The 25,920-nt window shown below is 39.0% G+C and overlaps 1 protein-coding gene across 1 annotated transcript in view; it reads left to right on the top strand.

The window, feature by feature from the left end:
- Positions 1 to 25,920, top strand: part of chl1b (cell adhesion molecule L1-like b) — a 93,993-nt gene that overhangs the window by 48,678 nt on the left and 19,395 nt on the right. Inside the window, 20 exon segments of the mRNA XM_061687656.1 lie at positions 2,979 to 3,087; positions 3,282 to 3,472; positions 5,257 to 5,379; positions 8,629 to 8,799; positions 9,003 to 9,032; positions 9,155 to 9,266; positions 9,477 to 9,658; positions 10,256 to 10,387; positions 11,123 to 11,263; positions 12,989 to 13,100; positions 14,186 to 14,352; positions 14,436 to 14,601; positions 14,711 to 14,835; positions 15,691 to 15,792; positions 16,063 to 16,260; positions 16,496 to 16,566; positions 17,174 to 17,396; positions 23,448 to 23,563; positions 23,786 to 23,990; positions 24,111 to 24,233. Of these exon segments, the coding sequence (XP_061543640.1) occupies positions 2,979 to 3,087; positions 3,282 to 3,472; positions 5,257 to 5,379; positions 8,629 to 8,799; positions 9,003 to 9,032; positions 9,155 to 9,266; positions 9,477 to 9,658; positions 10,256 to 10,387; positions 11,123 to 11,263; positions 12,989 to 13,100; positions 14,186 to 14,352; positions 14,436 to 14,601; positions 14,711 to 14,835; positions 15,691 to 15,792; positions 16,063 to 16,260; positions 16,496 to 16,566; positions 17,174 to 17,396; positions 23,448 to 23,563; positions 23,786 to 23,990; positions 24,111 to 24,233 (2,799 nt within the window).

Here is a 25,920-nt window from a genome sequence, read left to right as displayed (position 1 = left end):
AGGTGGGGTAAAACCTCAACTCTCACCTTTCAATCACAGAGCTGACAAATCGAGACAACCATTCACACTCACATTCACACCTACAGGCAATTTAGTCTTCAATTAGTTTGACCATGGAGAACCCCCACAAAAGCACAGGGAAAACATACAAACTACACACAGAAAGACTTGAGCCAAAATAAATTAAAACTTGCAGCTAAACAGTGGTGGTGTGAGGAAAACATGTTAACTAAATGCATAACTGTACAAGGAAAGGTTATTTATAATTTTTACAATTCCTTTTGCTCACAGTCATATACAGATAAACAAATGGGAAAATAATCCATCCTCATTGGGAAAACAAAGACGTTGAATAATTTAGAGTACGCTTACTTTCATCAAGCACTGCGTGAATGGAATATATTTACAGCTATTATCTCACTTGTATCATGTTTCTTGTATCTTTAATGTTTGTGGATTTGAGTTTCCTTGGAAACGCATAGCAAATCCCTCCCTCTAAATTATTCAAGACTGTCTCGTAGGGTTCGATAAAGAGGAGTTCAAACAGTTTTTCTAAAAATGAAAACAACTTTTTGCAGCTCAGTCTTAAGGGGGAATAGCATGTGAGAACAAGGACTAAATCCCAAACTACTCACTCTTTTTGCTTTTTCTAATATCTTTCCATTGCTGCGTTGGATTTTCTAGTTTTAGGTCATGTAAACAGTAAGTCTATTCAACAAGAAAACTGTGGCTTTGTGTTATTGGAATTCCATCCCCATCTCATATGTTCATCTACTGTCATGTTGTTGAGCAGCACATTTGTTATTAACCATATTTAGTTCACCAATAGCCCATTTCATTCCATGGTGGGATTGTTTTTCTCATTGAAACATACAATGGATGTTGTGTTATTTTTTAGATTTATGTCGTAACTGTCGTTTTGTCATCATATTGACAAAATATCAATATTGCAACAATATTATCACTCACGGTACAGTAGTGATACACCAACATGGGATGTTGGTTCTGTGTATCGATTTATGTTCTGTTAACAGTCTTTCATGACCAAAGAAAATGTCTTTTTGTGGTTCCATTGTCCCCTACTTGGTTCTCTTTTTTTTAAGACAACCATGGTTAACGAATGTCATGTTTTGATATCATGATTTGATGTTTAAGTAGGAAAAGAAATCTTTGATAACTATTGTTATAAAAGAGAAGAATAAACAGAGAATCACGGCTCAGCCAGCACACCACACTTAATGAACTGAAAAAAGTTCATGTTCTGTAGCACACAATTAAAATGTGGTAAATTGATGTAATTTTATGTTATTTTTCTAAAAACTAATCAAATATTGTATAGCAATCCCTCGCATATCACAGGGGTTAGGTTCAGGACTACCTCTGCAATCGGTGAAATCCACGCAATAGCGTGCATTTTTCTATCCCCCGCGTTGGGACAGTCCAAGCTTAATGTAAAAAATCTTCATGTTGCTTAGTGTCATAAAACTGCGATCAATTGTCAACAAAATTTATGTGGACATCTCTCAGTATGCCCGCTTCCCCATCTGAAAATATCACAATGAAATCATTAATATTTTATGGACGTTAATCGTTTTCCTCTCTATAAACCCTCACTATAGAGAAAAAGCCAATGTCTCTTTAATGTCACAAAACAGCGATCAATAGTTACCAAAATGTATGTGGCCATCTACCGATGCCAAGTTCAATTTCTGAAAATATGAGAATTCAATATTTAATACAATAATATATAATAATATAATATTTTGGATTTTATGGACGTGAAACGTTTTCCCTCTTCGTAGGCGCTCACGATAGAGAAAATCTTAACGTCTCTTAAAGTCACAAAACTGCGACCGATCGTCACCAAAATTTATGTGGACATCTCTAATTATGCCCCCTTCTGCATCTGAAAATATCAGAACGAAATCCCCAGTATTTTGTATTTTGTGAATTTTACATCAATATGGACTTCGAGGGCTGCATGACTCTCGCGGCTGAGCGGTGAAAGTTTACCACAATATACATTTGTAAGTTTAGACATAAAATATCATATCATATTAGAATGAAAGTAAAAAAAAAATCACAACCCCTGGGTGCTGCTATGCATTTATACAATGTGGAAGAGTTTTTTCATTTTCTTTATACCTACTTTATGTAATACGCTCTTTTGACTTCTGATAATTTTTTGAGAAGGAAAGAAAATGTGTATGAAAGAGAAATTAGGGAATGTGTTACAATGAACACGTAACTTTTTTTTTTTTTTTTTTTTTTTTTTCTTTTACAGTTTTAATGTTTTAGGCTAGGGAGCATTTATTTTATTCACAAAAATTACAGCATACACTCAAAATAATGAATATTTAAAAATGTTTTTTTTAAAACCCCGCATTGCACTGAATCGGCAATAGGTGCACTGCGATATAGCGAGGGAACACTGTATGTTAGTTTAACACCTTTTAATCATGTGTAACCAATGTACATGTTCAAATTAAGTAAATTCAAATGACTTTTTGTTCCGTGGTGTGTGTTCTGAAATGGTAGTCTGCTTTTCTTGCTCATGAAATAAAATGAGACAAGTCAACTTATCATTGGACTACACTTCTCCATATTGTCCATACTTCAGTTGTGATGTGTTATTTTTTTTTTTCAAATAAATAAAATTATAGCGCAACAGTATTGTGATATGTTTTGGAGAAAAAGTCTCACGATACAATTAGAGATAGCTATAAAGACCACCTTAGTCAAAACACAGTGACATTATTTAGAGTAAGAAGTCACTGCATCTGAATATAGAATGAATAATCTGGAAAGAAAAAGTACCAAATTGAATGACTGTTAGGGGAAATGTTCGTGCTGGGATCCAACCTTCGAACCTTTAAACATGCTCTGTAAATTATATTGATTGTGTGATACTTGTCAATGTCTGTATATAACCTTTTATGAGTTACTCAAATGTTCATGTGCTCTGGTTTGTGGCCCAGTTGAGCAGCTGCCCACCATCACTGCCCAGTCGCCAAGCTCCCTCATCGCCTTCCCTTTTGATGAGAGTTATCCCATGACATGCGAGGCCAAAGGGAATCCCGAGCCAGAGTGAGTAGCAAGTTTTGCATCACTTCAGCTTGAAGGACAGAGAGGAAGGAAAGCTTGATAGCAGCCAAATGAAGACAATGTCATGTTGCCAACAATGTGATAAATATTGACTTTGTGTCAGCACAAATAGTGGGAAACATGCAAACTGCAATCTCATCTGAAGGCATTGCCTTTTCACAACTTTCATTGTGTAGAATCAGATGGATGAAAAATGGCCAGGAATTCGACCCCTCTTTAGATCCCCGGCTGATGAAAGAAGAGGAGTCTGGGACCTTTGTGATACCCAATAATGGGAACCTTACAGAGTACCAGGGAACCTATCTTTGTTACGCCTCAAATAAACTGGGTACAGCCACATCCAAGGAGATTGAATTCATTGTCCCTCGTGAGTAACATATACACTTGCCTGTGTGTGTGTGTGTGTGTGTGTGTGTGGGGGGGGGGGGGGGGGGGCTTTGTTACACCTTTTTCAGAGCAGTCCAGTCATGTTAGCCCTCTCCATTGTGAGTCAATTTGAGGTGGCAGAAAGCATTTAAGGGTCAGTGTCATATAATTTGATCAATAACAGGAAAGGATTCCAAGGCGTTCAAAGGGAAATTCAGTGGGCAATGTCTTTACCGTTATCAGAGGTGGGTAGTAACGTGCAACATTTACTCCATTACATTTACTCAAGTAACATTTTGAATAAATTGTACTTGTCTGAGTATTTTTAATGAAGCATTCTTTTTACTTTTACGCAAGTTTTTACGTTAAGAAGAAACAGTACTTTTATTCCGTTACAATAATCTACATGCCACACGCTACTCTCGTTTATCAATAATTGCGTGCGCGATCTATTTTTAAGACTTTCATTTTCGACTTCCGGATCGGGCGCCGTTGCGCCAATCCACCATGATTGACTCCAGTTCACCAATCAAACAAGGCAAGAAAGAAAATTTTCCGCACACAAAGTCTTGTATTGGGCTTCGTGGACCCATCAAAGTGAGTCGTGACAGTCGCCGCGACTCATGTTTACATTACAGACTACGAAAAACAACAGCTTTAACATTTGCTGTTGTTTCGACTGTGCATATGACAACATCAGCTCTTTTTTTCATCACAAGTTTAAAACATGCATCTTCTGGGGTACGTTCTGTTGTGTTCTTGCTCTCTCTCTCTCTCTCTCTCTCTCTCTTTCTCTCTCTTGCACACACACACACGCACACACACACACACACACACACACACACACCTACACACATACTATTCACAAGTCTGGTTGTGCTGTTTAACAAGTAGAAACAATATAGTATAAGACCATTTATTGGAGCTGAATTTGCCTTAATTTGTTATTTTGCAAAGAGTATATTTTATTGTTTTAGATTCAGTGATATTGTTCAGCAATATCTGAATTTGCACATTCATATTTTATCCAGTTATTTTTATTTTATTTGATGTTCATGCTCTGATTTGGAAAACTACTTTTTACTTTTACTTGAGTCATATTATTCGAAATTAACTATCACTCCTTCCCGTGGATACTGTACATCACAGGACACTGCAGCTCTATTGTCAATGATTAATGTAATGGCTTAATGTTGTCACATTCTGACATTAATTCTGTCGTCGAACTATTACACCTACAGTAAACAATGTGGAAAAAAAACTTAACTACATCATACACGTAACATAAATGTTCAAAAACAAAAGATCTACCTCACTGGTTGCACATATCCAAAAGGGAAACGAATGAGTTCAAAAATGTCCAATATACTTGCACAAAATCACAACAAATCTTCTTGTACCTTCAACTGCATCGATAACCTTCCGACTGACGTAATGGATTATACTTTTAGTCGTCAAACCGGATGTGGATCAATTTAACCTACTTCTTGCATACTTTACAGAACCCGCAAGAATCGTTTGTAACAAAATACATATTTAAAACTACACACAAACTAACTGATATCACTTTGTGGGATTTGAAGTAACAGCACTCTTACTTGAGTACAATATTGGGCTACTCTCCTGACACCTGACTGTTATTTATCAAATTATATGAAAATGACACTCTTCGGTTGACCTGCAGTTTAGAAAAGCTTTGGGAGTCGGGGAGAACAAAATTTTGCTAATAATTTCCACCCATAGGACACTATTTGACTCACTGCAATCTTTGTCTTACTTTTCTAGATGTCCCGAAGTTTCCAAAAGAAACGCTCGATCCTATTGTGGTGGAGGAAGGCCAGGCTTTTACTTTAAAGTGTGAGCCACCGAAAGGAATACCCCCTCTGCAGATCTATTGGATGACAATCAGTAAGTAATACTTCAGTCTAATATAGCCTCTGCAAATATTATCTCCACGAATGATGGTTAACACTATTTGTGTCTTCATATGAAAGCCGTTTGAGCATTTATTTAAAATTCTTGATATCCAGCTTACTGTCCATGCATACGCTTTGTCCTCACTATCGTAAAACAGTTAAGCACACTAGTGGAACGATTGTCTTACTAGTAACATTTATTCCACTAGTAATGTTTTTCCACTATTGCCATCAACTACAAAATGACATTTCTGCACACTATTAGGACAACTTTGGCCTACAAGTTGAACAACGAGATATTATTCAGGAGGCAAAACTGTGGGCTCGTCGACATTTATTACTTGATTTTATAATCTTTTAATTTTAGTAGTATTACTAGTGTGCAGAAATGTCATACATGTTACAGAAATGTCCTACTAGCTGTGTTTAGTCATGCACTAATGATGTGTAATTACATACTAGTCGAGCATAGGTGTGAAACTCAAGGCCCAGGGGCCAGATGCAGCCCGCCACATGATTTTATGGCCCGCGAAAGCAAATCATGCTCGTCAACTTCCGTGATTTTTGCTAAAATGATTGCCTTTTTCTGTTATCAAAACCTTCTACAGTAAATTAAATACAACCCCAATTCCAATGAACTCGGGACGTTGTGTTAAACAGAAATAAAAACAGAATACAATGATTTGCAAATCATGTTCAACCTATATTTAATTGAATACACTACAAATATATAAATATAAATAGATATTTAATGTTCAAACTGATAAACTTGATTTGTTTTGAGCAAATAATCATTAACTTAGAATTTTATGGCTGCAACACGTTCCAAAAAGTTGGGACAGGTGGCAAAAAAGACAGAAAGTTGAGGAATGCTCATCAAACACTTGTTTGGAACATCCCACAGGTGAACAAGCTAATTGGGAACAGGTGGGTGCCATGATTGGGTATAAAAGGAGCTTCCCTGAATTGCTCAGTCATTCACAAGCAAAAATGGGGCGAGGTTCACCTCTTTGTGAACAAGTGCGTGAGAAAATAGTCGAACAGTTTCAGGACAATGTTCCTCAACGTACAATTGCAAGGAATATATGTATTTCATCATCTACGGTCCATAATATGATCAAAAGGTTCAGAGAACCTGGAGAAATCACTCCATGGAAGCGGCAAGGCCAAAAACCAACACTGAACGCCCGTGACCTTCAATCCCTCAGGCGGCACTGCATCAAAAACCGACATCAATGTGTAAAGGATATCACCACACTTCAGAAAACCAATGTCAGTAAATACAGTTCGGCGCTAGATCCGTAAGTGCAACTTGAAAGTCTACTATGCCAAGCAAAAGCCATTTATCAACAATACCCAGAAAATGCCGCCGGCTTTTCTGGGCCCGAGCTCATTTAAGATGGACTGATGCAAAGTGGAAAAGTGTTCTGGGGTCTGACGAGTCCACATTTCAAAGTGTTTTGGGAAATTGTGTACGTCGTGTCCTCCGGGCCAAAGAGGAAAAGAACCATCCGGACTGTTGTGGACGCAAAGTTCAAAAGCCAGTGTAGTATATTTCAGTAGTACCACAATCAGAGTTCCTTTGCAAGGGCCAAATGTTTGGAGATCTGTATTCAAGCCAACCATCTTTTCTTTGAAATTCTACATCAAATGACTTCCTTCAACCATTTGTATGTTTATTAGGGTTTTCATTCTCCACCCAGATAATAACATGTCAACAGGCGTCCCGGTCTGCAAAGATGATTGTTTTGCATCTTACAAGATGTGGGAACCAGGTTGTGAGCGTAGCTCGAAGGTGAGGCGCCAGCAGGCGGGTTTGATTCCAAATATGGTCATGAGGAACAGCCATCTGCCGGGTGCACCCAGGGAGGGGCTAATTCCACGCCCAGAGAATTAGATCTTGATAAACTGAGGTCCAGGGGGTTTTCGGGGGCTTTTTTGTTGTTCTGGCAATGTAAGCAGCTGTTATGACACTAAGGCTTGTTCAATAAATCGAATTAGCCCAAACGCCAAGTGTCTCGAAATCTTCATTCATCCCATGCCCGATGGACGTCGGAGTTCTCCCGGGTGACCTTCGACTCGGAACCATAGGCGAAAACATCCACCTCACCAGCATCTGTGATCGTATGGGGCTGTGTTAGTGACAATGGCATGGGTAACTTAAACATCTGTGAAGGCACCATTAATGCTGAAAGGTACATTCAGGTTTTGGAGAAACATATGCTGCCATCCAATTAACGTCTTTTTCATGGACGCCCCTGCTTATTTCAGTAAGACAATGCCAAACTCACATTCTGCACGTGTTACAACAGCGTGGCTTCATAGTAAAAGAGTGCGGGTACTCGACTGGCCTGCTTGCAGTCCAGACCTGTCTCCCATTGAAATTATGAAGCGTAAAATACAACAACAGAGACCCCGGACTGTTGAACAGCTGAAGCTGTACATCAAGCAAAAATGGGAAAGAATTCCACCTACAAAGCTTCAACATTTAGTGTCCTCAGTTCCCAAACGTTTATTGAATGTTGTTAAAAGAAAAGGTGATGCAACACAGTGGTAAACATGACCGTCCCAGCTTTTTAAGAATGTGTTGCAGCCATAAAATTATTTGCTAAAAACAATAAAGTGTATCAGTTTGAACATTAAATATCTTGTCTTTGTGGTGTATTCAATTAAATATAGGTCGAACATGATTTGCAAATTATAGTATTCTGTTTTTATTTATGTTTAACACAATGTCCCAACTTCATTGGAATTGGGGTTGTACTAATTGAACAATCTATTATCCTTGTCTTCTGATTGCAAAACTAGTTATCCCTCAATTTGTTGTGTAATGGTAATAATATGATTTGGTGATTAAACATTTATATGGTTTCACTGTTCTAATGGCCCTCTGAGGGAAATCATAACTACAATGCAGCCTGAGACAAAAATGAGTTTGACACCCCTGTTAAATAGAATAAAATGGAGAGACATTTGTTCGATATCTTTGATATCCATCTTAAGGTCAATGTACTCGTATGCGCGGTGTCCTCACGGGTAGTGAGTGGAACAAAAATTATACTAGTGCGCTGAATTGATGAAGAGCATGTTGGACAAGAGATTGAAGAAGAATAGAATCAAGAATATTGATTAAAAGGCTCAAACGGCTTTCCATAGCCCTAATTTTCTTTACGTGTGTGATTAGAAACACCAAATAACTGTTTTCATTTGCGAATAATTTGTGTACATTCTGTACGCTCAGACCTTCAACATATAGAACAAGATGAGAGGGTGTCTATGGGCTTGAATGGAGATCTGTACTTTTCTCACGCGGTGGACAAGGACAGCAGGAGGGACTACTGCTGCTTCGCCGCCTTCCCAAGAATACGAACCATCGTTCAGAAGACAGCCATGTCGGTCATTGTCAAGACCAGTAGGTGTCACCTCTTTCTTCCTAAATCAGCATGATTAATTTGCACATTCATAGTCATGCAATTATACAGCCATACCTGTGCCATACTTTCTTATTCATATGCATGTCCTTGGTTCTAGTTTGTGAACTCAGTAATGCTCGTAATTTTGCATCCACTTTGTGTTATGATTATTTTTTTTTCATCCCATCCTGCTACATTTCAGAAAAAAGTCATGGCATGAGTCCTGAAATTGGTGAGTTTTCAGATTCTTGTGTACTTTTTCGTGTTACATGTGAGAGAAACATACACAGCAGCTGTATTATTGTAATCTTTAATAAACTCCTGATCTACTATCCCTTATTCATATCTTATTAGCCAATGCCATCCTGCAGCGGAGACCCTTGCTTATGACGCCATCTGGTGTCAGAACAGAGAAACATTTTGTCAGGGGAGATGACATGAAACTGGACTGCATTCCTGAGGGATTGTGAGTTAAACTACATGTATGCAAGAGTGATTAGAATTGTATATATCATTCATTTAGGAAAACATATAGCCATATAAAACAACAGTATAGTTATAGTTTGACATCAATTAATGTGCTTTCTTAGACTGTAAAATTAATTGGAAAAATAAATAATGGTCTTAAATTTCTGCGGTGTATTTACACGCCTAATTTTTGGTCATTTTCTTGAAGTCCAACTCCACAGGTTGAATGGGTCAAAATGGGTCATAAGCTTCCAATTAAAGCCAAACTGGAGAGTCATGGAAAATTGCTGATTGTACCAAGTGTTGAACAAGAAGACAGCGGCAAGTATATGTGCAAGGCTAAGAACAGGCTGGGAGAAGTAGTCCATTACTTCACAATAACCGTGGAAGGTAAATAAAATGTGTCGTGATGATGTAGACGTTTTGCAGTCGCATCTCATCTGATCAAAACACTCTTCATTCTTCAAGTGCTACAACAAGATTTAATAAAGAGTCGAATGGAGTTTATTATAAGATAAAGTAGTTGTTTGTGTGGAATTTGATTGAAACAAAATATCTGGAGTTATTGGCACATCACATATGCAAAGCATCTGAGGCATAAAAAAAATAAAAAGCTGAGTTTTGCTACCTTTGTAAAGGCAGAATATATGATACAGTTATACCTCGGATACGATGATATCATACAACTGGTCATTTTGTTGTGACTGGTAGATGAATGTCACTTTCATTGTACTTCGCTGTCAAGAAAGCAGTCAAAATGTCTGTAAAAAATAGAGGGTCACCTTCAGTTGCAATAGAGCTTTTTGAACTAGTTTTCTAATGACAACACTGTGTCTGCCTTGCCTGTCTGACACCCATGTCTTTATTGCAACGGTGCTCTTGTACTGAATGAACCATATTTTTACTGCTCCTCTCTTCTCTCCTTGTAACTGATTAACATCTGTGCTGTAGTTTGAGGAAAAGCCTCCTGATTGTGTGTTTTCCCAGAGCCTCCAGAGTGGGTGTTGGAGCCTGAGAGTCAGCTCAGTATGATCGGCTCAAATGTGCTCATCAAGTGCTCAGCGACTGGAACTCCCCAGCCAACTATATCTTGGAGGGTGAACGGTCTGCCTCTGCATGGTTTGTCCCACAGATCTTCATGTCACTTGTCTCGTGTTTGACCTAATCTACTGTATCTGAATTTATAAATCATCAACAGTTATGTGTCCCTTTTCTTTCACTTTCCGCAACTGATAGGTGCATGATAGAGCAAAGAGGTGGAGAGAGTGCTTAAAAGCGGCCTGGAATGGTAGTGAACTATCAAATGTTCAGAGGATGACAGAAATTTACTTTGAAATACTTTGAGCTTAGTCCTGAGCTGTCACCAACTCGTCAAATAATAGAATCGCCAAATAGAAATCTCTCTACTGCGATACAAAGATGGTATCTAAAATGAAGGAAAACCTATTTTTGCACTGTGTTGCAACTCATGATGAAATGTGCTGGCTGATTTTAAGTGATACAATATGAGAAGGAGGGAAGATGGCATCTTAATATATGCATTATTAAAGGAGGAGCTATTTTTTGACTGCATAAACAAACAACAAGATAATAGAAAACAGAAACATTGGATCATTTGTGCTATGTTTGTTATGCTGGTGTCAAATATGCAATTAATGAGAGGTTGGTTTTATTGGGTCAGAAGCTAAACACTGACATCACAATGTACTTGCATTGACACCAGCATAATTGTCAGCGCAATCCATTAATCAAAAGTAAATACGATTATTCCCAAAATGTTTTCCTGTTTATGTACCGAAATAAATAAACAGAGCGCTGTTGTTTTGTCAATTGCTCTTCAATTTTAACTTCCAGAAGCCCCTGCAGCAAACAGGAAGGTATTTGATGACACCATTATTTTGCACAACGCCAAAGCATCTGACAGTGCAGTCTATCAGTGCCAAGCATCCAACAGACATGGAACCCTCCTCGCTAATGCAAACATCATGGTTATGAGTAAGTATGTTTTATATGTACTGGACTCAAAAGTTTTGTTTTAACATCCTCTGTTTTAAATTAATCTTGTAATTTCATTTTGCAAGGTTTCCCTTGATACGATATTGGATTAAATGCCAGACTTGGCAGTGAGTCATGTTGAGATTGCTGACTGATGTGTTCATTAGAAAGCTGGTACTGATGTTGGCATATGTCCATAATGCTGAAAGGAGCTCAGGGCAGGAGAGCTGTTGATGAGCCTCACTCCTTCATTGCAGCTATTTGCACTCCCAGAGGAAGGACAAGTTCTGTTGCTTGCCATTTAAATGCTAACAAGTTCCCACCCATTCCACAATTTAAGCCGAGCATGTTGTCCTAAGTACAAGTTGTAGAAGTGTATATGGGTTATTTTCATATCATTTGATCAACAACTTGTAAAAAAAAATATATATATATGCCGCCTTGGTTTTATATGTATGTCTCCCATGCTGAAACAGCCACGCTTAAAAGTCCTGTTTTCAAAACATTATTGATGATTTAAAATTTTAGGCATTCATAGTGAAGGCAACCCTTATTGACAGAGCAAATGGTGGTGACCCGTTGAAATACACTTCTTTTTATAACGAGTAAAAAGACAAAAGTGCGTAACAGTAAAGACAAACAACTTCACAAAATCGTGTTACATGTGTTGCCCTTCAAACTCTGCAGATACAAGTGCATAAATGATCCCCACTACTCATTAAACCCATTAGACTCTTGTCTTTATACAACGGTAATAATGGTAAAAACATGCATTAGTTTCAACACTTCCACAAATTCATTTTTATCTAAAAAAAAATAACACAATTTATTTTGCTATCTGCTATTGTGTGACAGCAAAATGGCTCCCTCATCCTGGCCTTTCAACTCACAGTTCTCGCTGGTGTATTGCAACAACATAATGAGGCTTTCTCCAGTGGCATTAACGGTAAAAACAGCTTCAGTGACAAAGAAGGACCCTTTGTAAAACAACAACAACAAAAACAGAACCCTGAAAACAATAAGATACATTTGTATTCATTTTCATGGAAAAGGCATCTTAAGCAAAAGGCGAATAATCCGATGCATCCAAAAATATAATTTGCATCTTCAGAAAACATGTTGCAAATCATGACACGTTTTTCAGATGTTTTTCAGATGAACAACAGTTGAGACATTTTGGCATTAAAAGTTTGAAACATATTACTTCAGAATATGTTTTTCTTAGAAACAATTATGACATTTTGATGGCAAACTACTGCCAATAATTTAAATGCTCATTTCAGTCAAATGTATTTTTAAAAGGAAATTCAGTGGGCCAAGTCTTTATCGTTATTGATGAAATTTTATGAAAATGACTTATATGAGGGAAAATGAATTTGGGGCAGGTTGTTCTGAGTGACATATGGGAGTTAAAAAAGGTGAACACTATCAGAAAGCTAAATAACTAGGCGAGACAGTTGAGTAGGATGCTTGGCTAAAACTGTTTAGGTGTACTGTATGTTCATTGATTTATTGTGTCCTCCTCGTATTCTTCTCACAATTACTCCTGATTAGGCACAGAATTTCCCCAAATCCAACCAATATTAGTTGTTTCACTCTAGTCGGTACACCAGATACTGCACAGTGCTGCAGATAAATGCCACGCCTTCTTTTGTTCACAGAGTAGTTTTGTTCCCATCACAAGCTCGTGCAAACTGTTTCTCATTCAAATCTACTGCTTTGCAGATCTCCCTCCAATGATTCTTACAAAGGAGGCGGAGGATTACTCTGCTGTCGAAGGGAGGGGAGTGATGATGCACTGCAAAGTCTTCAGCTCTCCACCATCTATGATCACTTGGTGGGTGGACAGGGTGGGCTATTCTTCCTCGCAACAACAGGGAGCAGTAGAGTTCAACCACTGGATGCGTACACCATCAACATCCTTCATTAAAACCTTTTGTTTTCCAGGGTGTTTTTATGTGCTCCTGTACATATGTAAAGTGTCATATATGACCTTTAAAGTGAATAGAACTGACAGAGACAAAGTGCGTAGTTAACAAGCCACACCAATTGCTACATGTTGAAGAATAAGAAAACCTGCAGGTTTGTACCATACTGAAGCGTATGATACCAGAGAAAAAGTTAAGGATTCACCTTTCAACATCAGAAAGTTTCACATTGTAACATGTGTGTGTTTTGGACATACTTGGCAAATAAAGATGATTCTGCTTCTGATTCTGATGATAAATTTTACATTTTTACGTGATACGTGTCATGGTTTAATGTGTTAGATTATCGAGTTATAACGTGATGCGTTTCACTTTTGCATTCGGCAATACAAAACGAAGCGATGTCTTCCGGTTGCGCAGCCCTATGAAGGTATGTGTGTCTTCTTTTAGTGTCCTATAAATCAAAGTTAGCAATTACGCTGCTCTTCTGTAATACTGTCAAAAAAATCAAAAGTCGGCCAACTATTTAAAAACTTTTAAGATTTAAAAAGAAGACACACATACCTTCATAGGACTGCCAGTGACCTGAACTGGAAGACATTGTTTCATTTTGATGAGCTGATTGTGGAAGTCAAAGTGAAATTGATCAAATATCAAAGGTTTGTAAAAATTGTTTTAACCATGTTAAATTGTGAAATTTATCACGTTATAACATGATACTGAACTTTTTTTTACTGGTGTGGCAGTAGTACGCTTCTGTAATATCATCATGTCTTCGTATCACCATCAACATACAGTACATTCATTTTAGCTCACAACAAAGTTTACGCAATCATTATGCACAACTCAATAGAACATTAGAGAAGGTGATGGCAGACACTTCAAAAATGGTAAAGTTGATTTTAAACTAAAATGATGCAAAATTTCGCCTTTCCATTAGTTCTTCAAAGAATGTTTAGAGGATGACGTATTTTCATTTCTTTATTGTATGTAGGAACAAGGATGATTCCTCTGAATCTGTGGTGGGACCGAGGTTTACCGTTCATGACAATGGCTCATTGGAAATCTACACCACAGAAAAAGGTGATACCGGACAATATACATGTTACGCCAAAAACACAGAAGGGTCATCTGCCATTGAAGCTTCCCTTTATGTGAAAGGTATAGTATTTTGTACCTGATGTGTTTGTAGTGGTTCCTCGTCCTCCTTTAGGAGGAAACTAAATAGTGTCCTGCTTATAAAGATCCTACAAGAATTACGGTGGCCCCGGAAGACCAGCAGATCTTAATAGGCACCAGAGCCCAGCTCTCATGCCTGGCAGTATACGACAAGTCCTTCAGCAATGACTTTGAACTCCTGTGGGAAAAAGACGATATGGACATAGGCTTAAATTATACTGACAATTCAAGGTAGTGTACTGGATTTATGTACTGTATTACAGACGTATTCCCAGCTGGAAAGTAATTCTAGCGCTTACTTTTGTCAATCAATATTGTGTCTCCATCTTCTTGTCGACAGATACTTTGTGGAGAATGGTATCCTTCAAATCTTCAACGTAAGCCACAGGGACCAGGGTGTGTACACATGTGTGGGAAGAACACCAGTGGACCAGGACACTGCCTCTGCATTGCTCATGGTATTAGGTGAGTTAACTTATAAATACTATTTCAGATCCAGTCCAGAAAACCCAGATAATACATTAAAGGTCCCATATTTTAGCAATTTAGACCTTCATAGACTCACTCTCTGACATGAACTTAATATAAAAGTATCAATTTCATTAAAAAAAAAAAAACACCTCTGTTTTGTCCCCTCTGACAGCTATGTACTTCTGCTTGACCCAGTTTTGTAGCCACTTTGTCCATGTTTAGCAAAAACCGCCCCCTTTCCTCTAGTTGCCTCCATGGAGAAGAAGAATAAGAATCAGCTTTTATTGTAATGGAGATGCATGCATGCACATTAAATTTGTTCTCTGGATTTTACCCATCACAGTGAACACAGAAGACCCTCTTGTGGGAGCATGTGTTTGCTATGTTGACAGTGCTGGCTCGGGAGTGGAAAGAGAAGGTGGAAATCTTCGCTAGTGACGTAGATAAGCTCGAGAAATTTGAATGCCCTGATTTCAGGCCTCTCGGCAGAAAAACGTCTGGAACTCAGAAATGTGTGGATGACTTTAAATTCATAGTTCACGTTTACTGAAGCACCATAGAGCCAATATAACATCCCAAATCCTAGAAAAGGTTGGTTTAGTAAAACATGGAACCTTTGATGTGTGACATTTGAGAACAGAACAACATCTCAGCAAGTCACAGCAGAGTATGCCATCGCTTTAATAGTGATACATGGTGTATAATAAGCATGAGCAATAGTTAGGCAGGCTATTCCACATCTAGTCACTATTGTGATGAGTTGATCGAAAATTGTTCCCTTGGCCGTCTTTTCTGCATCCTGCGATTGATGTGTCTGTGATTTTTCCAAACTCATGTCATGGTTTTCAGATGTCCCTGATGCACCTGAGCACTTGGTATTGTCAGAACACAAGACCAAAAGTGTGAAACTGAAATGGACCCCAGGGGACGATCACAACAGCTCAACCACAGGTAAAAGGAATATCCATGCTACGGTCAGGTTTTAATACAACACTCTTAATTTTTCTTATAATGTTGTGCAAGTGATATGTTTAGCACATGTTATACAACATGTATCAATTATTGATCCATTTAAGCATGAATTGTGATCAGTGTTTCTGTACAATATACAAGCCCAAAGCAGAGAGTGAGGAGAGCACTGCACAGCCTGCGGTTAGATAAGCAATTCTTTGGCAAGAACCACAGCAGTGAGGAGCTGATTGTCTTTCTGCCTTTCAACAGAGTTTATTATTCAATACGAGGAGAGCCAGTGGGAGCCTGGAAATTGGAAGGAGCTGCTCCGGGTACCGGGGAATCACATTTCGTCCATCCTCAAACTCCACGGTCATGTCGACTATCGTTTCCGTGTGGCTGGTATTAACGGTGTGGGGAGGGGCCCTCCCAGTGAGCCCACAGAGAGATACAAAACCCCTCCAACAGGTCTAATGCATCCTCCGTGTATTGTTTATTATACTTTATACTTCTGGATAAGGAGCCTGAGGCCACTAAAGCTGCCCAAAGTGTGCTCTGCGTGAACTTTAAAACATTCCAAGCTGTGACATAATTGATTCCACTCTTGTTGAGAATCTTCTCTTTTGTGTGCCTATTTCACTTGAGATTTCTTTCACACGACTGTAACAATTCTGTCAAAATCTATACTCACTCTTTTCCACAGCCCCTGACAAGAACCCGGAAAATATCAAAATCGAAGGTCATTTGCCGCATGAAATGGCTATCAACTGGGAGGTGAGAAAAGATTATAGGCTTTTCATTATTACTTTTACAGCAAATCTTGTTGAGTGGAAGAACTGAATAACTCACACCTACTACCTTTTAAGTTTCAGAAAAATACATTGATTTCAATTATTTGGCTTAGATCTTTATTTAAATGAGAATCTATTGAAAGCTGTCCAAGCGAAAGACAACGCTCCTATTCTGTTTTATTGCAGCAAGATAAATCTTGCTTCAGACTGATTAGCTGGTTCCTGTGTCATAAAAAGATGGCTTCTGAGTCCTTGATTGATGAGCTCTCCCTCTGTTAATAATGTGCTTTTGTGGATTATTGTACCTCATTCTATTTCTTTCAGACTGTCCTCTATTCAGAGATAAATTGTATTATGTTGTAGCCAGATCCTAAATTTAAGAAAAGCCTCGCTCCAGCAGCATACTCAGTCCATTCTTTTAATAGATTGCAAGATAAAAACACTGAAAGTGCTTCAAGCACTGACTTGTCATTTTAATGAAACGAAAGGAGTGACACTGTGTAAGAGAAATACAAGTGGCATTTTACACAATAAAGGAAGCCAAGTTTAAAAGCTGCCTCTTTTTTTTGCAATTCACTGTTTTTATTTAGCCCTTGTTGCCAATTGAACACAACGGGCCAGGTCTCGAGTACAAAGTAAGCCACAGACGGCAGGACTTGGAGGACAACTGGAGGGAACACATGGTGAAGAGACACTCGTTTGTGGTGAAGAATACACCCACATTTGTGCCCTACGAGATCAAGATCCAAGCCAGGAACAATCAGGGTTGGGGCCCAGAGCCAACCATAGTGACAGGCTACTCCAGCGAAGATTGTGAGTCTTCACTCTTTTATTTTGGTTTGAAACTTGCGCTAATTGGTTTTTAATCCTTACAAGCAAAGGTATCTAATGTGGAGGCATTGCTTTTACGAGAATAATTACCAGTAATGTTTAAAGACACTGGCTTTAACCAAGTGTTTTGGTTATACTGTTTCAATTTGATTTCAAACAGCTGCAGGCTGCAACTTTTATTATCTCACCCCTTGCAGCAAATCAGAATCAGAATCATCTTTATTTGCCAAGTGTGTCAAACACACACAAAGAATTTGTCTCCGGTGGTTGGAGCCGCTCTAGTATGACAGACACCCATTGTGACAAAACATACTTTTAGGACATAAGAACACACTACGGAGAGTCACCTAGCAATGAAGGGTTGCCAGTAACGTGGTAATGCTGATACAATGACAACTGTGCAAATGATGCAGAGTCCTCAAGCAATTCAGCAAAGGAAAGCGAAGCAAATTTATTTATATAGCGCATTTCATACACAAGGTAACTCAATGTGCTTTACATGATTAAAAGCATTTAAAAACAAAGAATAAAAACATCTTATAAACCTTTAAAATAAAGAGAAAAATAAAAGTACAATTAATACAGCGTACAGTGGTAGAAATATTTAAAAGTGGAAATGCTCTAAAAAGCCTGAGGAAAAAAATGGTTTTAAAAACATTGACACTTGGGGCTGACGTCACTTCTGTTGGCAACTTATTCATTTGAGTGCAGCATAATAGCTAAATGCTGCTTCACCATGTTTGCTTTGGACTCTGTGCTCCACTTTTTGACCTGACTCTGTAGACCTCAGAGCCCGACTTGGTTTATATGCCATTAGCATTTCGTTCATATATTCAGGACCAAAAGCATTTAGTGATTTATAGACCAGTAGCAGAACTTTAAAATCTATTCTAAAGCTAACTGGGAGCCAGTGTAGAGACTTTAGAATTGGAGTAATATGACATCCTTGTTCTGGTCAGAACCAGAGCTGCAGCATTCTGAATGAGCAGCAGCTGTTGAATGCTCTTTTGGGGGAGTCCAGTCAGAAGACCATTACAATAGTCAAGTCTACTGAGATAAAAGCATGGATGAGCTTCTCCTGGTCTGCTTGACACATGCAAGCCTTCATTCTGGATATGTTTTTCAAATGATAGAAGGCTATTTTAGTATTTGATTTGATATGACTGACAGCACACCAACGTTTCGGACTTGGGCTTTGGTTTTTAAAGAGAGTGACTCCAGGTTTTTACTTACAACAATCCTCTTTTCTTTATTGTCAAAAACAATTAGCTCAGTTTTGTTGTGGTTTAACTGAAGAAATTTTGGCTCATCCAGTTAATTGTCTGTTTTACACAGTGACACAACACCTCAATTGAACTGTAGTCATCTGGAGACACTGCAAGATATAACTGTGTGTCATCTGCATAATTATGATAGTCAACATTGTAGCGTATATTAGTTGAATAAAAATGTAATTAATTTAGGAGAAAAGTAAGCTGGAAGCGACACCTGCGTTACTTCGAGTTTTGCGTACTTTTAAATTACAGCATTATAAATCAAGATATTCTACATAGAAATGGGGCACCACATCACTTTTTAGATGTATAAAATTTCAGGACAAAGTGACGACAAACCTTTTAAAACCTATCCTCAGTCTTGCAATTTGAAGGTTGCTACATGAATTAGATAAGAGTTCTAGACGACCAGAGGTTTTTTCTCGAACCCAAACACACACAACAATGCAGGTAGTGAATTTGATGGAAAATTTAATGATCAAACATGGGGAATCTACAGGGAAACAATACAGAAAAAACCCCACAAAACAAACAAAGGACAGACGAATATTGGCAAAGGAAACTGACTTGTGATGTGTGGTTGGTAGTGAGCATGGGATGACAATGCGTGTAGCTGGAATTCCTGTTCTCGTTAGTTTAAAACCCGAACATGCACAAATCGGTACTTTTAGTAGACCCCAAGTTTGACGTACGTGTGTTGACCAATTCAGGCAGGCAGGTCGACCTTCTGGGGGTTGGTAAGAGCGTTCACGAGGGATGGTTCGAAGGAAAAGGAAGGAAAGAGAAAAAGACGCACTTCAAGTGCAGGTTGGCCGGTGCACTGGCAGTGGCAATGCTTGCCCACATCCCAAAAAACATGCATTAATTGGAGACTCTAAATTGTCCATAGGTGTGACTGTGAGTGTGAATGGTTGTTTGTTTGTATGTGCCCTGCGATTGGCTGGCAACCAGATCAGGGTGTACCCCGCCTCCTGCCCGATGACAGCTGGGATAGGCTCCAGCACGCCCGCAACCCTAGTGAGGAGAATCGGCTCAGAAAATGGATGGATGGATGGATGGAAGGCATACCACGCCTCTAGAATCGCATTTCATTTTAGTATAATTTGTGGTTTAAAATCAGTGGAATAAAATATTTATTATTGGATTTAAGATAACGAGACCATTGTTCCGCTTTGCATTGTCCTGCGCCCATCCTCTTTAATCCTGGTAATGAATGTTTCAAGTGTATGTGATTGTTGGGAACACTAATATTTGCAATGTGGCATTCGTGTTGTGGGGGTGAAACATTTAATCTGGTTCAGTTGACAACAGTTTTGACATCAGACATTCAAGTTTGCAGAAATACAGTCACTAGTGGCAGTCATGTAAAGTTCGTAAAATATTAGATCACATTCAAGTCCAGTGAAGACTGTGATCAGTTAATCCGGGTTTGCAATGGCTTTCCGCCACCTGTGGGGGTCGCTCATGTATCGTCCATTGTCCCAGCCCAGATGAGGTGTCACAGCACACAGCAGGACGGATAAGTCTTTGTTGTTGAGGCTCTCCAGGCTGGCTGGTGGTGGAAGTTAATTAATTTTGCGTTCTAGTGTGAAACCCGATGGCTTTGTCTCAGCTTTGATGCTCCGTGGGCTTGTAATTCACTTAGCGTCCGCATTCTAAACCAGTATCTGTGTCTCCGCTTTGATGCTTAGGCTTGTAATTCACTGAGTGTCTGTGTGCGAAGTTGAATCTGCCGTGATCCATGGTCGTCCACCTCGGCAGGCGGGGGAGCAGTGCCGCTTGGGCTGGAGTTTTTATGGGGTCACAGTGCCATCGGGCGAGAGCGTGTCCATTACAACATTAAAGTTCTGAAGAATTTGACCTAAGGGTAGCATATACATGCTAAACAGGAGGGGTCCAATAACTGACCTTTGAGGGACCCTATAGGTCATTGCCATTTGATGAGATTGAACACTTCCAATGGTTATAATATAACTCCTTTCCTCCAGGTAGGGCCTGATCCAATTAAGGACTGTTCGATTTAGTCCTACCCACGTTTCCAAACTGTTCAGCAGTATATTATGATTTGCCACATCAAAAGCCGCACTGAGATCCAACAAGACCAAAATTGGCACCTTTACTGAGTCAGTATTCAACCTTATATTATTTAGCGCTTTGATAAGAGCAGATTCAGTATTGTGATGAGTTTGGAAACCTGATCGAAATTTGTCCAAAAGTCCATTTAGGTTTAAGAAATTGCTGAGTTGATTAAAAATAACTTTCTCAACAATCTTGGTTATGAAAGGGAGATTTGAGATAGGTCTACAGCTTGTTAACATGGAAGCGTCCAGCATTCTATTTTTTAGAAGAGGCTTAATGGCAGTTACTTTAAGAGCTTTAGGAAACTCGCCTGACGGAAGTGAGCGTTTCAATATATGCTGTAAATCAGCTAGCACAGACTTCGCAATAGCTTTGAAAAAGTCAGATGATATTGAGTCAAGACAGCTCGTTGATGGTTTCAGCTGCTGAACTGATTTTTGGTCAACTGTAGATTTTTATCATTTTATCATTTTATCATTTTGCTGATTTGTACTGGTATTTAACCTGATGGATTGTATTTTTCTCCACAAAAATAAGAAGCAAATTCATTGCTTTTATCCCCTATTAGGAGTTCTGGAGCGATCTGACTCGGGTGGTGGCTTGTCAACCACAGCAAACAGAGGGCTAGTATTGTTGAAGTTCTTACTGATTATTTCAGAAAGGTGTTGCTGTCCAGCCCTGACTAACTCTTGGTTAAACTTACAAAGACTTTGTAGAGGTCGTAGTGCAATTTGGAGTGTAGTCTTTCTCCACTTACGTTCTGCTTTCCTACACTTTGATTTAGAGGTCTTTTCCATCATTGTGCTCCTCCTCGGTGTTCTATGTCACCTCAAGATTGTCTTAGTTTTAATAGAAGCAGCAGCATTCATGACATTTGAGATTTTCCAGTGTAACATGTAAACCATATGGGAGATCACAACTTGTAAACATAGTCTTTTTCTTTTCAAACATTAGAAACATAGCTTTGTTGGATGTACTGTAATAAGCAACTCTTTCTTTGCACATTGTAACATACAGGTACTGCGTCAGAACAAACTTATACAGCGATAACATTGCGTTCTGTGGAATAATGTATTTAAAGATATTGACCCACTATTTACGTTGACAGGGATGAATGGGAATTTTCAGAAATTACCATCACTCTCAACGTGTAAAAAGTTTTGTTAGTCTGTAACAGGGGACTTTAATGTGGTTGAAAATAAATGATCTTGCAAAAATAATCTTGGCTAAAACAACCATAATTGATACATTAATGCATCCACATGCTTAAGTGGGTTTTCTCCGAGTACTGTACTCCAGTTTCCTCCCATACTACAAAATTATGCATGCTAAATTAACTGAATAATCTTAATTCCCTATAGATGTGAATGTGAGTGTGAATGGTTGCTTGTTTATATCACCTGTGTGCTTGATTGGCATCCAGTCCAGGGTGTACCCCGCCTCTTCCCCAAAGTCAGCTGCGTATGTAGTGCCATTTGTGAAGGGGATCATGTGGAAAATAACAATAGCACTTAACTATTTTCAGAATTTCATATATGCTTGTGGCTAAAAAGCGGGAGATTCGCTAAAATGCACAACAGTAGTCAATGAATGTCTCAAATAGCCACTCTCCTTTTTTTTCACCTGTTTCCTCTCGTATTATTTTTACAATTACATTTAGGATACATCCATCCTTCTATTTTCTTTTACCGCTTATCCTCACTAGGGTCGCGGGGTGCTGAAGCCTATCCCAGCTATCTTCTAACATATATAATGATATTTAGATGTAACATTTGTATTTAAACATTTCGGTGTAGCATTTATTATTTGGATTGAACTATTCAATATATCTTTACAATTACAAATATTTTAAATGTGCAAGAAAATGTTTTTGTTCTTGTTATGGTATTGTGATTGCAATATTTTCAGAGTATGGGGCTTTTCAAATGGCACCCAATAGCTTGGAGTTTCCCTGTGACCCAGAACAGGAGTGGTAGAGCATGGATAGATGGAAGAAAGATGCACTATTCACAAATAAAGTCAAAATGTCATTGTTGTAATTTAAATTTCAGTAGTTTTCATGCATGTTGGCCAATTACAAAGCAAAATGTGCATTGCTATATTTGTTTATGATTACCTTTGTGTAAATTAATTCAAATTTTTACAGCCAGTGTGTTTGTGATCTATTGTTTGAATATAAAAAGGACGATAAAGAAAAAGATTATGTATAAATAAGTCATTTTATTTCACCTTCACTAATTAATCTGTATGCAGTACTATTTAGCTATTCATTAACATTTGATTGAAATATTTTAGTATGGGTTTGGCTTTCAAGGCTATGTACTTTGATGTTTTCTGGACAAAAACCAACCAACTGTATTTCTTGTGTTTACCGGTAGCTTTCTTTTGGACTTGTCGCCAGGAGACCAACACAGGTCACGACCTCTAGATTACAAGATAAATGGTCCTTTATGTTACTATACACATCTCTGAGGCTGATGGTAGAGCCCCTCCATCCCTGTAGTTATGTGTTTTCCCAATATACTGTATCGATACCTGTATTGTCTGTTTTTCATTTGTGATGTAGCTTTTAAATTGGATTTTGTCACAATACCTGTCTGTATTCCAAATTCGTAGCTCTTCCTGTCTTATGTACATGCAGCATGCTATATACAGTATTCTATTGGGTTTGCTTCTGCAGTTCCGTCCGCAGCACCTGATGATGTAGCTGTGGTGGTGATCAACAGCTCAGTGGTCAAGGTCAGCTGGACTCGTGTAAACAAGGACAAGTTGCATGGACATCTGGGAGGCTACAGGGTAATACCTCAAAACAGACCCTTGTTTTCAGCCACAGTTTAAAAGAAATGACCCTGACCTGGTCTCAGCGTTTGGTGCTCTCATTCCTCTGTTTCCTATACATCCTCTTCAACACAATGCACTTCTGCACACCTTCCTCAACATTATGTCACACATACAAAGGGGACTACGTGATGTTGGATATTTACTGAGGTGGTACTGGGCCTCTCTTTCTTTTTGTAGATAAACTGGTGGCGTCTGCGGAGTCTGGTGGATTTGAAGAAAAGCCACGGAGACAAACAGACATTAACATTACCAGGCGATCGCAACCATGCTATCATACCCAGACTGCAACCCTTCTCCGAGTATAGTCTCATCGTCATGACCTTTAACGGTCGTGGCAACGGTCCCGGGAGCCATCCTGTCAACTTTAAAACCCCAGAGGGAGGTAGGATTGTGGAAAAACAACACAAAGCTATATTTATTTAAATACACAATATCATAAAAGGAAAACTGGCTTGCAGAATTCAACTGATTACTGTGTTTATCAACTTTCTTTCCCCCGCAGTTCCTGAGAAAAATCCCGTTTTCAGAGTCACACATACACAGAAGCACACTGTCTCTCTGGCTTGGGCCCCACCATCAGAGCCTAATGGGATTTTGACAGGATATCTTTTAGAATATCAGCTAGGTATGTACAGTATCCAATCACTTCATAATAATAAGGGACTTTGATATGATCTTACCACAAGAAAATAGAGCATGTTTCCCTTTGATTGATAATCTTAATGTCCCTGGCCTATTTGCATTACAATATTTAAACAAGGAAGCAAATCAATAGACATAACAAATGTGCAATTTTTGTATACAGTGTACCACAGCATTAGAACGTCTTGGCTTGTCGTCCACATCACATAAAATATTTGCAGCACTTTATGTTGTTGATTGTCATCTAGCCCATGATTACTATCACAGAAAGGGAAATCGTTCTGTCCTATAAATGGGACTGAAGTCACAATGTGTGTATAGGAACATGTCAGGTGGATGTCAGGGTGATGTCTGCTTGCCTGTATGTCCTGATCATTCCTTGACTCATGCAGAGCAAGGCCACTATGTCATAGCCTGTTAGGGTTCCGTTTTACTGAGCCTGTGGTGTCGACAGGGCACATCACCGCGATAGCTCCCAGTCCCAAAGGGATTTGATTCACAGAGCACATCCCACGTGTTGACACACACTGTTGTCCTCAAACAAAAGTAAAAGTAAAGCTCAGGAGTAACTTCCAACATCATCTTATTGCCACATTTCCTGGCTAATTGAGTTTGATTTGGCAGCTGGGGAAGAGGGCCAAATGTCACAGTGTATTTCAGGAGAGGACACTTTCAGTGTGCCTCGGCGATAAAGCTGATGGACTCATTGAAGTGTGACTATGCTAAAGTCCCCTTGAAGGAAGCCATGTGCGAAAAGTTCGTGATAATGCAGCCAGCTGCCAAGGTACCTTCAGTGACACAAGTGAAATTTGAAACTGAGCAGCAGCTGTTACAGGGCTACATCCAGCCGCACGTCAGCCTTTAATGGCTTTACATCTCTAAAGTTTCACTGGCAGGTCTGCTGTAACATCATTTTATATGCAGGAATATTAGTGTGTCTAGATTTTAACATTGAAGATGCAATGGAGTAGAACGGATACTGCGTAAAATATTTTGATCATCACAGAGGTAGCTGGGATAGGCTCCAGCACGCCCTCGGCCCTAGTGAGGAGAAGCGGAACGGAAGATGAACGAATGAATGAATGAATGTCAAATCATCACTGGCTTATCAATCCAAAGCATCCAAGCAGCTGCTGTGGAAGTGATGGTTGTTTTTCCTCATTACATTTGTTAATCGCTGCCTACCTCCCTTTTGATAATAGCAAGTCATTTCAGACACTAATCTTTTCAGGACGACTCATTGAGTGTGCTATATTGATGTAGTGATGGGAAACAGATTGCTCATTTTATGGACTTTACTCTGAGTGAATCACACCGTCCGGTTCATTGCAATGACTCGAGTCACATGTTTGCAATGAGTTCGTTAATTCAAGTATGTCTGGAGTGCGTCAGTAAACCAAATCGTCTGAAAGTCTGCTGCCTTTTGTGAGCCCGTAACTCGCCTTGAGTCCTTAGCGGCAGCCAGCCCGAAGACTCGTGTTCTCAATTAATAGAGACCTCAGACTCGTGTGTCCTGATTAAATACAGATATTTGAATCAGTATTCCTGGTGATTCAGCAACTGACCAGTCCTATATAGAATAGAAGTCTTGAGACACCTCTTAATCAAGTTGACATTAATCATGGGTTGGGTTCGACATTTAAGTTCCCCCTGACTCTAAATTCTTCATT

The sequence above is a fragment of the Phycodurus eques genome, chromosome 10 (assembly GCF_024500275.1).
Source record: "Phycodurus eques isolate BA_2022a chromosome 10, UOR_Pequ_1.1, whole genome shotgun sequence".
NCBI classification, from domain to species: Eukaryota; Metazoa; Chordata; class Actinopteri; order Syngnathiformes; family Syngnathidae; genus Phycodurus; species Phycodurus eques.
Note: the sequence above shows the minus strand (reverse complement) of the source record. Positions and strands in the feature narration are given on the sequence as shown.